The sequence below is a fragment of the Carassius auratus genome, chromosome 43 (assembly GCF_003368295.1).
Source record: "Carassius auratus strain Wakin chromosome 43, ASM336829v1, whole genome shotgun sequence".
NCBI classification, from domain to species: Eukaryota; Metazoa; Chordata; class Actinopteri; order Cypriniformes; family Cyprinidae; genus Carassius; species Carassius auratus.
In genome coordinates this window covers 19,043,797-19,058,218 of record NC_039285.1, presented here as the reverse complement: position 1 = coordinate 19,058,218, position 14,422 = coordinate 19,043,797, and the positions used below count along the sequence as shown (strand labels likewise).

Sequence of the window (14,422 nt, the reverse complement as noted above, 5' to 3'; positions counted from 1 at the left end):
ATCAATCTTATCCGTGCTATCAGCATTCATCCATAAAAGCAATGCTGTCCCAACATGTCAGTTTCAAACAAAATAATGGTTTGGATGACAACTGAACATTGCATCAATGTCACCTTGCTATCTGAGTTTGAACATAGAAAGTCAGTAGAGATGATGATATGAAAACCCCCACCCCACACCTTTTCCACAAGTTTTTCGATTGGATTTAGGTCTGGGCTCTCACTAGGCAGCAATACTTTGAAGGAAAGTTCATTTAAATTTAGAATAAGTAAGGGTAAATTATAACATTGATATGAGTGCAATCATTCTAAATGAATGTCCAATAAAATACATTTAAAATTAAATCTCTCCTTTTTGCTACAAAGACTGTGCTGCCACCCTAGGTGCCTATATACCTATTATGCACACGTTGACCCTGCATATGAAGGACATGCTGATTAAAAAAAAAGAAAAAAAAAAGAAAAAAGAAACACATGAGCAAATAAAACTGTAGTAAAAAGCATTTATTTATTTATTACATTTTACTGTTACTTTAGTGAGTATATCATGTTTCAATACAGTATGCAAAACAGGCATTCTATGAGTCATCTGCATGTACTGTAAACCATGTGTTTTAATTACATACAATAGGAACACTAATGCATATGTCTACAAGCAGGGCATTGATGGATTTGAAGATTCATATACCAGAGATAAGCAGACAGAATATTAAACTATTTATTTGGTGTTTCTCTTCCCATGATGGCATTTTTAGTGTTTCTCTCTGGATGTAAAAGGATGATGTAGCACTTTGGGGCAAATATGGCCACCAATAATCCAAAACTAGAAGCTAAAATGGCGAATATCTCTACAGCTACAGCATATTTCCCTGGAGAGCTCACATATGCTGGAACAAATGCAATCCACACAGCACAGAAGATCAACATGCTAAATGTGATGAACTTTGCTTCATTAAAATTATCTGGAAGATTTCTCGCCAGGAAAGCTAACAGGAAACTTACTGCTGCTAACAGTCCAATGTATGCCAGCAGCATAGAAAAACCAGCCACTGAGCCAATAGCACATTCATATACTATTTTAGAGCGAGTATACTGGTTATTTTTATGTGGTGTTGGAGAGGCAGTTGATAACCAGACTGCACATATCACAACCTGAAGTGCTGTTAGGAGCAGAACTGTGCATCTTTGTTGAACTGCTCCAAACCATTTCATTGCACTTTTGCCCTCTGGTCGAGATGACTTAAACACAGCTATTACCACCATAGTCTTTACCAGAATGCTGGAAATACACAGGACAAAGCTTATGCCAAACACAGCATGTCTTAACTGACATGTCCACAACTGTGGCTGGCCAATGAACAGTAGTACACACAGGAAACACATTTTGAGTGACAACAGCAGCAGGAAGCTGAGTTCTGAATTGTTGGCACGTACTATTGGAGTGTTACGGTGATGAGCGAAGACGATCATCACAAGACCAGAGATACAAGTGCCAAGCAGAGATGCAGTGGTCAAGGATATGCCCAGAGGTTCCTCATAGGACAGAAATTCTACTTCTTTTGGGACACACTGATCATTATCTGGACTGGACCAGAACTCATCTGGACATGTTATACACTCAATAGCATCTGCGATTAAGTAAGAGAGAGAAGGTGAAAAATGTAAGAGGGAACTGAGTTACATTCGAATTTTCAAACATTAATCTCCTCAATAAAATAAGCACCTGTTGTGTTTGAAATATCTCCATCTCCGCATGGCAGGCAGTCAAAACAGCAGACAGGAAGGCCCTTGCGTGTGGCTCGTCTGGTGCCTGGGGGACAGCTCTCACTGCAAACAGACCTTGGGGGCTGAAAGAGACATCATCTGTTATCAGCCATGTGTCTCTCATCTCTTTTACATAATGACAATCTTGTCCTCTATTAATCTCATTTGTCCTATCATAGTATTGACTTTTATTTAGACTGTATATCTCCATAAAGGATGACATTAACAAGCAATGTTAGATACTTTTTTTGGTTCAAAGTTCCAGTATATTGCATCCTCATCCAGGGTTAGAACCATTCCTGTTGTCGCTCCTTCATTTACCACACCAACTGTGTAGATCCTTATCGATCCATCAGAGCTTGGCTGCCAGTTCAGCACATCATAGATGGCCAGAGCATCTCCATTCTTATCGAATGACACATGATCCCCAAAACCTGTGGTGAAGTTCACTTTCTGTAGGTAGTGAACCAGCTGTACAGTTCGTAGACAGGACAGGTGTTATATGTTTATCTGAAATTTGAATTAATATAAAGCAAATATTTTGCTTTTACACATAAAGCTGGTCTATATGCCTAATTTTCCTATACCTGCCAGGGTTTCAATCTGGTTATGTCGGCACATGTGTTCTCACTGAATGGTCCTCTCCCCTGTTCACACTGCATCAGGTCATGAAGTGCATGTGCCAGGGCATAAACTGCCTTATAGACATTATAAGCTGCTCTCAACCCAGAAACATCAGTGTATGGTGTATTTGTGATGCTCAGATCCTCCTGTCCCGTACATATATTTTTCACTTGCTCTCCATCTTCCACTGTACCCCCAGTTTCAAAACTGCACCCAAACATGTTCTCCCAGAATATCCTCAGCATATTATTTCTTGGTTCATTGCTTGGATGAATATGTAGTAAAAAGTCATGAAGCCCCTGGATCTTTCCACGTCTAACGGCAATGCCAAGTGTGCCCCCCAGATATGGCAGTAAACGTGGAGTGTGATATACAGGTGATGTGGCCCAAGCTTCACTCGCAATCCACTGTCTGCCAGTCATGTTCTGCAACACCACTTCCTCCATCAAAGGTAACAAAAAGGATGAAGTGGAAAAAACAACCACCACTCTAGCTGTAGAGGCCTCAATCACTCCAGTTATATGTTGAATGTCTCTGAGGTTGTTATCATGAGGCAGGATTTCAGAAAAAGCAACACAATGTCCAAACAGCTGCATTTCTTGATGGAAGGACTGAGCAGCGTAGATTCCATAGTCATCATCGCTGTAGATGAGACCAACCCAGGTCCATCCGAAATGTCTCAAGATCTGAACCATAGCCCGCACCTGGAAGGCGTCACTGGGGATTGTTCTGAAGAAAGAGGGGTACTTTTTCCTGTCACTTAAACAGGAACAGGTGGCATAGTAACTAACCTAAAAAGTTAGATGTTGAGAGAGGGTAAAAGACACAAGAAATATATATATATACAATTTTATTATTAATCTTATTTCTTCATGCAAAAGCAAATGATGAAGTAAATTCTATAATAAACAAATTGTCGATATACATGGTTGAAAAGGACAACATTTAACTGAAAAGTGCAAAAAACATACATATGCAAAAAACATATGCATACAGCGTGTTTGTACTTTTTTCATCCCATCTTACTATAGGTACTCTAAATAGTCCTAGAACACTGGAAATCGCAATAGAAGGAGTTGAACTTGGATCCCCCACAATACCAACTACTGGTGAAGGACCAGTGCAGTTGAGGTTGGAGAAGGACTTCTCAGTCCCACTTATTAGGGACATGGCAGCCCGGAACGCCATTCCTAGTCTCACACAGTTGTCATAAAGATGGTAACCAAGAGTGATGTTAGGCAGTAAGTTTGGATTTTTATTAATCTCATCTATTGCGAAAGCCATGGTCTGTGCCTGCTGGAAGCTTTCCATATCAAATCTAAGAAAAACAAAAGTTATATGTTGAAATGAACAGTGGTTTCAATTCAGATTTTTGTAAATACATCATTTGAGCAAGGCTGCATTTCAAAATAACTGAGGTTAAAAGAAGGCAAAGAGTACTGTATATTCACATTCCTGGCTCCAGACTCACTTTTCGCAGTATGGTGGATCTGGTACTGTTTTAAAGCTCAGATGTGGTAAAACTGTGAAGAAATGAACCTGAAACAAGCCTCCTAGTATAACATCTCCATCCTGGTACATGCCGTTCAACCGAAAGTGTCCCTGGAGCTGACATTTGTCTGATTTGAGGACTGAAGCTGCATATATGCAGATAGAGGACAGGTATAGAGAAATATACAGAGTGATCCACATCTCTTGCTTTTTCTGAGCCACCCACCCATTCGGCTCACTAATTTATATTAAAGATTGTGTGGAGTGTTATTTTAAAAGAGTGGGTGGTGCCATACCTGGGAAACTTGATGCCACCTTCCAATCTCTTTATTATTTATTAAAACTTACAACTGTTGGATTTTATTTTTGTTTACTTTGCTGTCAGGGTAGTTCTGATGTGTGCATTATTTTTCTAAATCAGCCCTTTAGCTGGAGAAGAAAAACTAAAATTACTTCTGAGATCATTTAGAAATTAGGAGCAAAAAATAAAATAAATAATAAAATAAAATACTACTTATATCTACTTGTCCATCTATTCTGCTTGACAGTGATTTTTCTCAGAATGTCCTCTAGATGTCAGGCACACATTGGACTTCGGCTGAGCACTAAAAACAGAAAAATGTTGCAGTACCAGGGTACAGTGATAGCATCAAATGGTAATACTAAGAAGAATGCTTTGTATTAATCTATGAATATTTTATGGAGTCTGCTAGGTAGTATCAAAAGCAACAAATAATGAACAAGGTGCAGTTGCAGAAGCATTTAATTCAATTTAATTCCAATCAAGTATATTTTTTATAGTGTCTTTTTTCATGATACAAATGGCTGCAAAGCTACTTTAAGAAAAAAAAAAAAGTTTCTATAATATATTTAGTAGTAGCTTATCAGTGGGGACTCAGTTAAAGGCACAATATATAATTTTTAACAAACGAAGAAACAAAGGCATAGTTTGATGACGCTGTGACTGAGTGTGGAATCATGGGAGATGTTGTCTTCATCCCAACAGCCAATGCAATCCTACAGGACTCGGGCAGAAATCCTGTTCATGGATAAGCTCATAGTTTATTAATGTAATAGAATGAAGCAGGGTGAGGCTGAAAGCCACTGAAGCGAAACAAGGCCACTGAACGAGCGTGACACATGGCTCGAAAGCAGCGGAGCTTTTATTATGCCACAGTCAACCGCTTCCACTCCTTCTGGTTGCGTGTATGTGGGGAAAAAAGCAGCGCTGTTTTATCATACTTGATATATTTGAAAGTTCTGTTATAATGTTACCCTGTGCAGCCGTCACCAATCTATTAAAACGTCTTTGGTGTTTGAATGTTTTCTACAAAACAAAAATCGGAAATCGAGGGGTTATGAGGTCACTGGCAGGCGAAACAATGACACTTTTTGACATGGTCTGTGTCACTAGTTAAACTTGCTTATTTTCTCTGGATTTAAACATTATTAGAAACATTTGGGATAATGTAAGTACACAAGTCGGCAAATTATATAACACTGTTCTAGTGTTTTTGGGATATTTTAATAAAAAATAAAAAAATCTTACATATTGTGCCTTTAATTTGTTTTCTTGACAGACAAACATAAATGATTAAGCTATTATTAAATTAAGTATATTTAGCAAGGTACTCCTCTTTAGAGTTTTTGCGAACTAATGATCTATGGACATGGCTTTCCTGAGATAAATTTAGTTATGTGACATTGTTCAACAAGGTGTTTTATTGACATTTTCAGCAGTTAAAACACTGATTACCTGAAACAAGATATATTTCGATAAATTGTACTGTATCTTACAATATTTTCTTGTGATCTTTCTGATGTTCATTTAAAAGCTATGGCTGCTTGCATAGGCGGAGTTTAAGGGCCCACCCAGACCAATCGATTTTTCCAGATCTATTAATAAAATAAATATATTCTCATTTTCTCATTTTATTTGTATTGGCGGGTATCGCTGTTGGACAGTGTTTTCTCTACTTTCGGTTGGCCTTCGGTTGCTTATCGTAGCTCCGTGTAGCTTTTTTTTTTTTTTTTTTTTTTCTATAATCTTTATCTTACTATCATTCTTTTCTTTATCAAGTTTTTTTTAAAGTGATACAATATAACTTAATTCACACCATATTTCTGATATTATCGATCAGTCTTAATCAGATTAATTTTGATCGTTCACTTTTATTTTATACCTGTTAGTGCAGTACACCTGCAAAGCGTTTGCACTCGTTAGCTTGTCATTAGCGTTTTCATTTAAACCTATCGCTGTTTCTTTTTTCCTCTCCTCTCTCTCGCTCCAGTTTTTCACAAGTTCATCAAACGATCACAATATTTCATCAAGCACGGTGAGTAATGGCTTCTCCTGCTCTTGTTATTTGCACCTTTTGTCACATGTACAGCTTATCTATCTCTGTCACAGATGAGGGATTCACATGTGATAAATGTAGGGAAATAGTTAGGCTGACAGAGAAGATTTCAGAATTAGAGACAAGCATTCAAACTTTAATTGAGGACAGTAAGAATGTTAGGGCTCTAGAATCGGCTTTGGATGCGTCTAGCTCAGGGATTCCTGTACATTGTCCGGTTCCGGCAACAGAGCCCCTGCAGCATGGAAACTGGGTGACAGTGAGGCAGCGTAGTCATGGGTCAAAACACCGCTCTACTGTTCCGATCAAAACATTAAACATGTTCTCCCCACTCAGTGATGCACCCACTGAGAAACCTGATGAAAGTGCTCTAGTTATTGGTGATTCTATTGTACGGAACGTGAATATAGAGACACCAGCCACCATAGTCAAATGTTTACCTGGAGCCAGAGCGCCTGACATCTTGGCAAATTTAAAAGTGCTGGCTAATGCTAAACGTAAATACAGTAAGATTGTTATTCATGCTGGCGCTAATGATGTTTGACTTCGCCAGTTGAAGATCACAAAAAATAACATTAAAGAGGTGTGTGAACTTGCAAGCACGATGTCAGACACTGTAATATGCTCTGGTCCCCTCCCTGCTTACCGTGGTGACGAGATGCATAGCAGATTGTCATCACTCAATGGCTGGATGTGGTGCCCACAGAATGACATAGGTTTCATAGACAATTGGACGAGCTTTTGGGGCAGACTTGACCTGTTGAAAAGAGATGGTCTTCATCCCTCCTGGGGTGGCGCCACTCTTCTCTCTAGAAATATGGCAAATAGTCTTAGTGTTTATACTTAACTAACTGGGGCCCAGGTCAGGAAGCAGACAGACTGGCTAAACCGACCATCTGCTAGCTGACTCACAGCACAGAGATCAGCTAATTCTCAGCACATAGAGACTCTTTCACCTAGATATCACACTATAGAGACTGTGTCTGTTCCCCGAATTAGAAAATACAAAAAACGTCCAAACCAAAGTTAAGTTAAGATTAACAATTTAATTGAGGTTTAACACATAAAAAACAGATGCAATATGGATAAACAAATGATAAACCTTGGCTTATTGAATATCAGATCCCTTTCTACGAAAACACTTTTTGTAAATAATATGATAACTGATCATAATCTAGATGTGCTCTGTTTGACAGAAACCTGGCTAAAACCTGATGATTACATTATTTTAAATGAGTCAACCCCGCAAGATTACTGTTATAATCATGAGCCGCATCTAAAACAGGTAAAAAATTGATAGCTTGAATGCACTGTAAGTCGCTTTGGATAAAAGTGTCTGCTAAATGCATACATTTAATTTTTAAATTTAATCTAAAAGGCAAAGTGGGAGGTGTTGCTTCAATTTATAACAATGTTTTCAGGATTTCTCAGAGGGCAGGCTTCAAGTACAACTCATTTGAAGTAATGGTGCTTTATATAACACTATCCAGGGAAACAAAAATTAATGATAAATCCCGTTATGTTTGTACTGGCTACTGTATACAGGCCACCAGGGCACCATACAGACTTTATATAAGAGTTTGGTGATTTTACGTCCGAGTTAGTTCTGGCTGCAGATAAAGTTTTAATAGTTGGTGATTTTAATATCCATGTCGATAATGAAAAAGATGCATTGGGATCAACATTTATAGATATTCTGAACTCTATTGGGGTTAGACAACATGTTTCAGGACCTACTCCTTGTCGAAATAATACTCTAGATTTAATACTGTCACATGGAATTGATGTTGATAGTGTTGAAATTATGCAGACAAGTGATGATATCTCAGATAATTATTTAGTTTTGTGCAAACTTCATATAGCCAAAATTGTAAATTCTACTTCTTGTTACAAGTATGGAAGAACCATCACTTCTACCACAAAAGACTGCTTTTTAAGTTATATTCCTGATGTATCCAAATTCCATAGCATATCCAAAACCTCAGAACAACTTGATGATGTAACATAAACTATGGACTCTCTCTTTTCTAGCACTTTAAATACAGTTGCTCCTTTACGCTTAAGGAAGGTTAAGGAAAACAGTTTGACACCATGGTATAATGAGCACACTCGCACCCTAAAGAGAGCAGCCCGAAAAATGGAGCGCAGCTAGAGGAAAACAAAACTAGAGGTATTTCGTATTGCTTGGCGGGAAAGTAACCTATCCTACAGAAAAGCATTAAAAACTGCTAGATCCGATTACTTTTCTTCTCTTTTAGAAGAAAACAAACATAACCACAGGTATTTATTCAATAGTTTATTCTAATTTATTCAAAAGTAAACTGTTTTAAAATATTTCTTAAAAGAATCTCTGTACATTTGCAGCTCTCAAAGTATCACTGGAGTGAACTCTCTTCTTGTTCTGTAACTGCTTTAGTCTGCAGAGATATGCTAAATAAACAAAATGGATATTCAACCTTTTTATTTTTATTTTTTATAAACCCACAACTAAAAGAGTGGATGTCTCTAACTCTGACACTTCAAATATTTATTCTACTGTCGCTAATACTGATACAGCAAAAGAGGCAGATTCTTATACACAAGATATACAAGATTTTATTCCATTCTTTGTATAGCCGAACATTCATTGTTAATTGTAAATGTATTTTTTTATAATAAATTATATAGGCTATAAATAATTGAAATGTACAAAATATGGTATATACGGTATGTAAAAAAAATTAATAATTAAAAATTCAGAGCTTGTGGTCTGGCGGTAGGTGACATAACCCCAACCCTGGCAATAATGTGAAACTTCCCCTATGGCTGCCTGGTATTACGGAGGTTAAGATGATCACTGCTGCTGCAATCTGTCATGCCACATTAAAGAGCATTAAAAGGCATTTATTTTGCAGATTGCATGATAAATTGGATAGAATTTGAAAGCTGAGAGTTTTTTTTCTTATCAAAAGTAACAAAAACAAAGCTTAATTCTTTCATGTATAAACTGAAAACAACATTAAAATAACAATTAACAACAAATAAAAATAAAGTACAAAGATATAGGCATTGCCAAGATGTTGCTTGTTTGTTTACAGAGGAGAAACCCAAAATGATAAAGCAGTGTCAAATCTGAATTTACCGTTTTACACCAAAGTAATGTAAAACTATTTCTTTTGTGCTTCTCTTCCCATGATGGCTTTTTTAGTGTTTCTCTCTGGATGTAAAAGGATGATGTAGCACTTTGGGGCAAATATGGCCACCAGTAACCCAAAACTAGAAGCTAAAATGGCAAATATCTCTACAGCTACTGCATATTTCCCTGGAGAGCTCACATATGCTGGAACAAATGCAATCCACACAGCACAGAAGATCAACATGCTAAAAGTGATGAACTTTGCTTCATTAAAATTATCTGGAAGATTTCTCGCTAGGAAAGCTAACAGGAAACTTACTGCTGCTAACAGTCCAATGTATGCCAGCAGCATAGAAAAACCAGCCACTGAGCCAATAGCACATTCATATACTATTTTAGAGCGGATATACTGGGTGTTTTTATTGGGTGTTGGAGAGGCAGTTGATAGCCAGACTGCACATATCACAACCTGGATGGCTGTTAAGACCAGAACTGTGCATCTTTGTTGAGCTGCTCCAAACCATTTCATAGCGCCTTTGCCCTCTGGTCGAGATGACTTGAAAACAGCTATTACCACCATAGTCTTGACCAGGATGCTAGAGATGCACAGTACAAAACTTATGCCAAACAGAGCATGTCTTAACTGACATGTCCACAATTGTGGCCTTCCAATGAATAGCAGCACACACAGGAAACACAGTTTGAGTGACAACAGAAGTAGGAAGCTGAGCTCTGAGTTGTTAGCACGTACTATGGGAGTGTTATGGTGAAGAGCAAAGATGACCATAACAAGAGCACAGAAGCAGGCACCAAGCAGGGAAGCAGTTGTCAGAGAGATTCCCAGTGGATCCTCGTAGGACAGAAACTCTACTTCTTTGAGGACACACTGATCCTTATATGAATTGGACCAGAACTCATCTGGACACACTGTGCACTCAATAGCATCTATGAGTAAAAAAGACAGAAAGTGAGTTTTTAAAGGGATTTTAAGAGGAAATCACATTCAAATTATATTGCCAAAAAATAATCAACTCACCTGTTGTATTAGAAATCTCTCCATCTCCACATGGCAGGCAGTCAAAACAGCAGACAGGAAAACCTTTCCTTGTGGCTTGTCTGGTGCCTGGGGGGCAGCTTTCACTGCACACAGACCTTGGGGGCTGAAAGAGATCATCTATTATCAGTCATGTGTTTGTCTATCATCTCTTTTACATAATGACAAGCACAGCCTTTCCATTAATGTTTTCTCATTTGTCTTTTCATAGCTATTGACTTTTTTAGACTATGTCTGCAAAAAGGATGGCAACAAGCAATGCTAGTTACTTTTTTTGGCTCAAAGTTCCAATATAATGCATCATCATTCAGTGTGAGCAACATCCCTGTTGCTGCCTCTTCATTTACTACACCAACCGTTTGGACCCTTATCGATCCATCAGAGCTTGGCTGCCAGTTCAGCACATCATAGATGGCCAGAGCATCTCCATTCTTATCAAATGACACATGATCCCCAAAACCTGTGGTGAAGTTCACTTTCTGTAGGTAGTGAACCAGCTGTACAGTTGGTAGACAGGACAGGTGTTAAATGAAATTTGGATTAATATAGTGCAAATATTTTGCTTTTCCACACCATCCCTTATATAAGCCTGGAAAGAATCTGAATTGTACCTGTTCTTACCTGCCAAGGTTTCAGGTTTGTCATGTCAGCACAGCTGTTCCCATTGAATGGTCCTCTCCCCTCTTCACACTGCATCAGGTCATGAAGTGCATGTGCCAGGGCATAAACTGCTTTATAGACATTATAAGAGGCCCTCAGCTCTGAAACATCAGTGTATGGTGTGTCTGTGATGCTTAGATCCTCCTGTCCTGTACACAACTTTTTCTCTTGCTTTCCATCTGTCTCTCTACCCCCAGTTTCGAAACTGCACCTGAACATCTTCTCCCAAAAGATCCTCAACATATTATTTTTTGGATCATTGCTGGGACGGAGACGTAGTAGAAAATCATGAAGCCCCTGGATCTCTCCACGCCTGATAGCGATGCCTAGTGTGCCCCTCAGGAAGGGCAGTAAACGTGGAGTGTGGTGTACGAAAGATGTGGCCCAAGCTTCACTGGCGATCCACTGCCTGCCTGTCATGTTCTGCAACACAACCTCATCTATCAAAGGTATCAGAAAAGATGGAGTGGAAAAAACAACCACCACTCTAGCTGTAGAGGCTTCAATCACTCCTGTTATATGCTGAATATCTCTGGGGTTGTTATCATGGGGCAGGATTTCAGAAAAGGCAACACAATGTCCAAACAAATGCATTTCCTGCTGGAAGGACTGAGCCGCGTAGATTCCATAGTCATCATCGCTGTAGATGAGACCAACCCAGGTCCATTCGAAATATTTTAAGATCTGAACCATAGCCCGCACCTGGAAGGCATCACTGGGGATTGTTCTGAAAAAAGAGGGGTACTTTTTCCTGTCACTTAAACAGGAGCAGGTGGCGTAGTGACTAACCTAATTAGGGAAATGGTGAGAGAGGGGAATGCATGAGACACAGAAACAAAATAATAATAATAATAATAATGAAGACTTTTCTTACTATAGGTACTCGAAACAGCCCCAGAATACTTGAAATCGCAATGGAAACAGTTGAACTTGAATCCCCCACAATTCCAATCACTGGTGGTGGGCCAGTGCAGTTGAGGTTAGAAAAGGTCTCCTCTGTTCCACTAGTTAAGGATAAGGCAGCCCGGAATGCCATACCTAGCATCACACAGTTGTCGTAAACATGGTAACCAAGAGTGATGTTTGGCAGTAGGTTTGGATTCCTATTGATCTCATCTATTGCGAAAGCCATGGTCTGTGCCTGCTGGAAGCTTTCCATATCAAATCTAAAAAAAAGAAAAGTAAAATAAATGTGGATTTACCTGTTCTGGATTGATATTAGCAGTGAAAATAAGAAAAAGTGAATCAATGAAGGATTAAAACATAATTTGAGCAATTAGGTATATAGTTTTTTTTTTTTTTAATGTCTTTCTCCTCCATCCTTTTCCTTTTCCTTGTACAACTGTCCTTTTGCACTCAAAACTCACTGCTCACAGTATGGTGGCTCCGGCTCTGTTCTGAAGCTGAGCTCTGGGAACACTGTGAGGAAGTCAACCTCAAACAGTCCTCCAAATATAACATCACCATCCTGGTACATTCCATTCAACCTGAAATGTCCCTGTAGCTGACAGGTTCCTGTTCTGTGTGTGTTGAAATAAGATGCTGAAATAAAGTTAAAAGACAAATACAGGCAGATGTTCCAAGTGATCCCCATCCCTGTTTCTGTATTTCTTAGTGTGCTTAATTTATGATGAAGATTTTCGTGGGGTGTTGCTTTAAAAGGGCAGGTGGTGCTAAGTGAGCATCCCTGGAAATCAGTATGTCATCAGCCCATCACTATATTCTAATATGTTAAGTAATGACAACTTTGTGATTCCCTTAGGGTATAACTATTTTTTAAATGGTTGTGGGGGAGGGGCTTATTTAGAGATGCCGAACTGAAAAGAAAATAGAGAAAATGTTATAGCTTAGAGATGTAATTTGTATCAACTTGTCCATGTTTTCGACTTGACAGTGGTTTTCCTTGGAATGACCTCTAGATGTCAGTCTTGCATATCTGTTTTGCTGTGCAAATGTTCTAAACAATCCCTGTTCCACCAGAGAAGTATTATTATTATTAACTTTACTGCTGATTTCACTCACTGCTAATATAAATTTATATAAATTTATATATATATATATATATATATATATATATATATATATATATATATATATATATATATATATATATATATATTAGAGAATACACTTTTTTTTGGCAATACTATCAGCTTGATTGCACAGACACTGTTGGAAGAGACCTGTCCTGAGCTGAGCAAAAATTACAGTCTATAAAATGTACGCGTATACAGCAATCATCATACAGAGTCCAAGCACCAATGACTTATGTGTATGATTATCTATCCAATACACACATATCTTAAAAGAAAAGTTGATTCCAAGAAACAAAAATAATCCACATCCAAGAAGGCAAAATATAAAAAGCCTTCATGTAAGACAGGGCTACATGTAAAAAAAAAAAAAAAAAAGAAGCCCAAACAGGCCTTCCTCAGGGTGTTAGACAATAGAGAATGAGAACAAGTTAAATTGATACAACCGTGACTCTATTTTCACAATCTAAGCACCAGATGTCTCTTAGGAGTTTAAACAGTTCTTCTGAATAAATACATCTTTGTACATTATTTCGGTCTCTGTGTATTGCCCCTTACAGACTTAAATAAACTTTTACAAGCTAGATAAAACTCCTATTACTATAACAACCTATTACTTTACATTTAATTTTCAATAATGTATAAACTTTAGTTCAATATCCAAAATTTAAAATTACAAATTGAGTTAAGGAGGAAAATTAAGTTCATATAACTCATTTGAGCTAAAGTGTTTTACAGTGTAGCATCATATCCTCTCTCCAGTACATGTTCGTTTCTTCTGATCAATAGGCCATATTGGACATCATAGTCACATTGTGTGCTACATGCTATATTTTACTTGATAACATCTGGCTACGACTTATAAACAATCATTGTCTATAAGTAACCTAATAATTAGAATTTTCTTTAGGATTTCCAGTGCGGTTGGATGCACTGATTACATAAATGAAGCTAATTACTCTATGGAATGGAAGGATGCCAGATGGAAAGGTAGTGCAAGATATCTATGCCATAACCACCACTATATGAACACAAATTATTCAGAGTTTATTTGGTCATCTTTATGTTCTACAAATAAAAAAAGCTAAGTTTTTTTTTTCTCTATTTGATTTTAAAATTGGTATTTTTGCCATCTCCATTTAATCTGAAGTGGTGCTAGTGCAGGCTCTCCTCCCATTTTACGAGTCTCTGCCTGTTTGCTGTTGGCTTCTGAATAGAAGTTAAATGTTTCTCATTACCCTAATTAAGAAATTAGTTGGAGGACATTTATTTATGTGAAAAAGCTTTGGACTATATGTTGAAAAAGCTGCTGAACATTGAACTAG

At 37.9% G+C, this 14,422-nt stretch overlaps 2 protein-coding genes across 2 annotated transcripts; both read right to left on the bottom strand.

Moving 5' to 3' along the window:
- Positions 1-713: 713 nt before the first annotated feature.
- On the bottom strand, positions 714-4,079 carry LOC113061293 (extracellular calcium-sensing receptor-like). The gene is made up of 6 exons (XM_026230322.1): positions 3,859-4,079; positions 3,414-3,705; positions 2,351-3,178; positions 2,007-2,234; positions 1,723-1,846; positions 714-1,627 (listed from the first exon to the last, which is right to left on the bottom strand). The coding sequence occupies exons 1-6, from the start codon at positions 4,077-4,079 to the stop codon at positions 714-716; spliced, it is 2,607 nt and encodes an 868-aa protein (XP_026086107.1).
- Positions 4,080-9,381: 5,302 nt separating this feature from the next.
- On the bottom strand, positions 9,382-12,658 carry LOC113061292 (extracellular calcium-sensing receptor-like). Its single transcript, XM_026230321.1, has 6 exons — positions 12,432-12,658; positions 11,939-12,230; positions 11,026-11,853; positions 10,674-10,901; positions 10,387-10,510; positions 9,382-10,295 (listed from the first exon to the last, which is right to left on the bottom strand). Exons 1-6 carry the CDS (start codon positions 12,656-12,658, stop codon positions 9,382-9,384), a joined length of 2,613 nt encoding a protein of 870 aa, XP_026086106.1.
- Positions 12,659-14,422: the final 1,764 nt, after the last annotated feature.

Excerpts from the sequence above, each read along its gene's own strand:
- LOC113061292 (XM_026230321.1), bottom strand. The coding sequence starts at position 12,658 with ATGGGGATCACTTGGAACATCTGCCTGTATTTGTCTTTTAACTTTATT. Across the intron at positions 10,902-11,025 it reads CAAACCTGAAACCTTGGCAG|CTGGTTCACTACCTACAGAA; the intron begins GTAAGAACAGGT and ends CCAACTGTACAG. Across the intron at positions 10,296-10,386 it reads AGAGATTTCTAATACAACAG|ATGCTATTGAGTGCACAGTG; the intron begins GTGAGTTGATTA and ends TTTTACTCATAG.
- LOC113061293 (XM_026230322.1), bottom strand. The coding sequence starts at position 4,079 with ATGTGGATCACTCTGTATATTTCTCTATACCTGTCCTCTATCTGCATA. Across the intron at positions 3,706-3,858 it reads GATCCACCATACTGCGAAAA|ATTTGATATGGAAAGCTTCC; the intron begins GTGAGTCTGGAG and ends TGTTTTTCTTAG. Across the intron at positions 3,179-3,413 it reads GACTATTTAGAGTACCTATA|GTTAGTTACTATGCCACCTG; the intron begins GTAAGATGGGAT and ends CTAACTTTTTAG.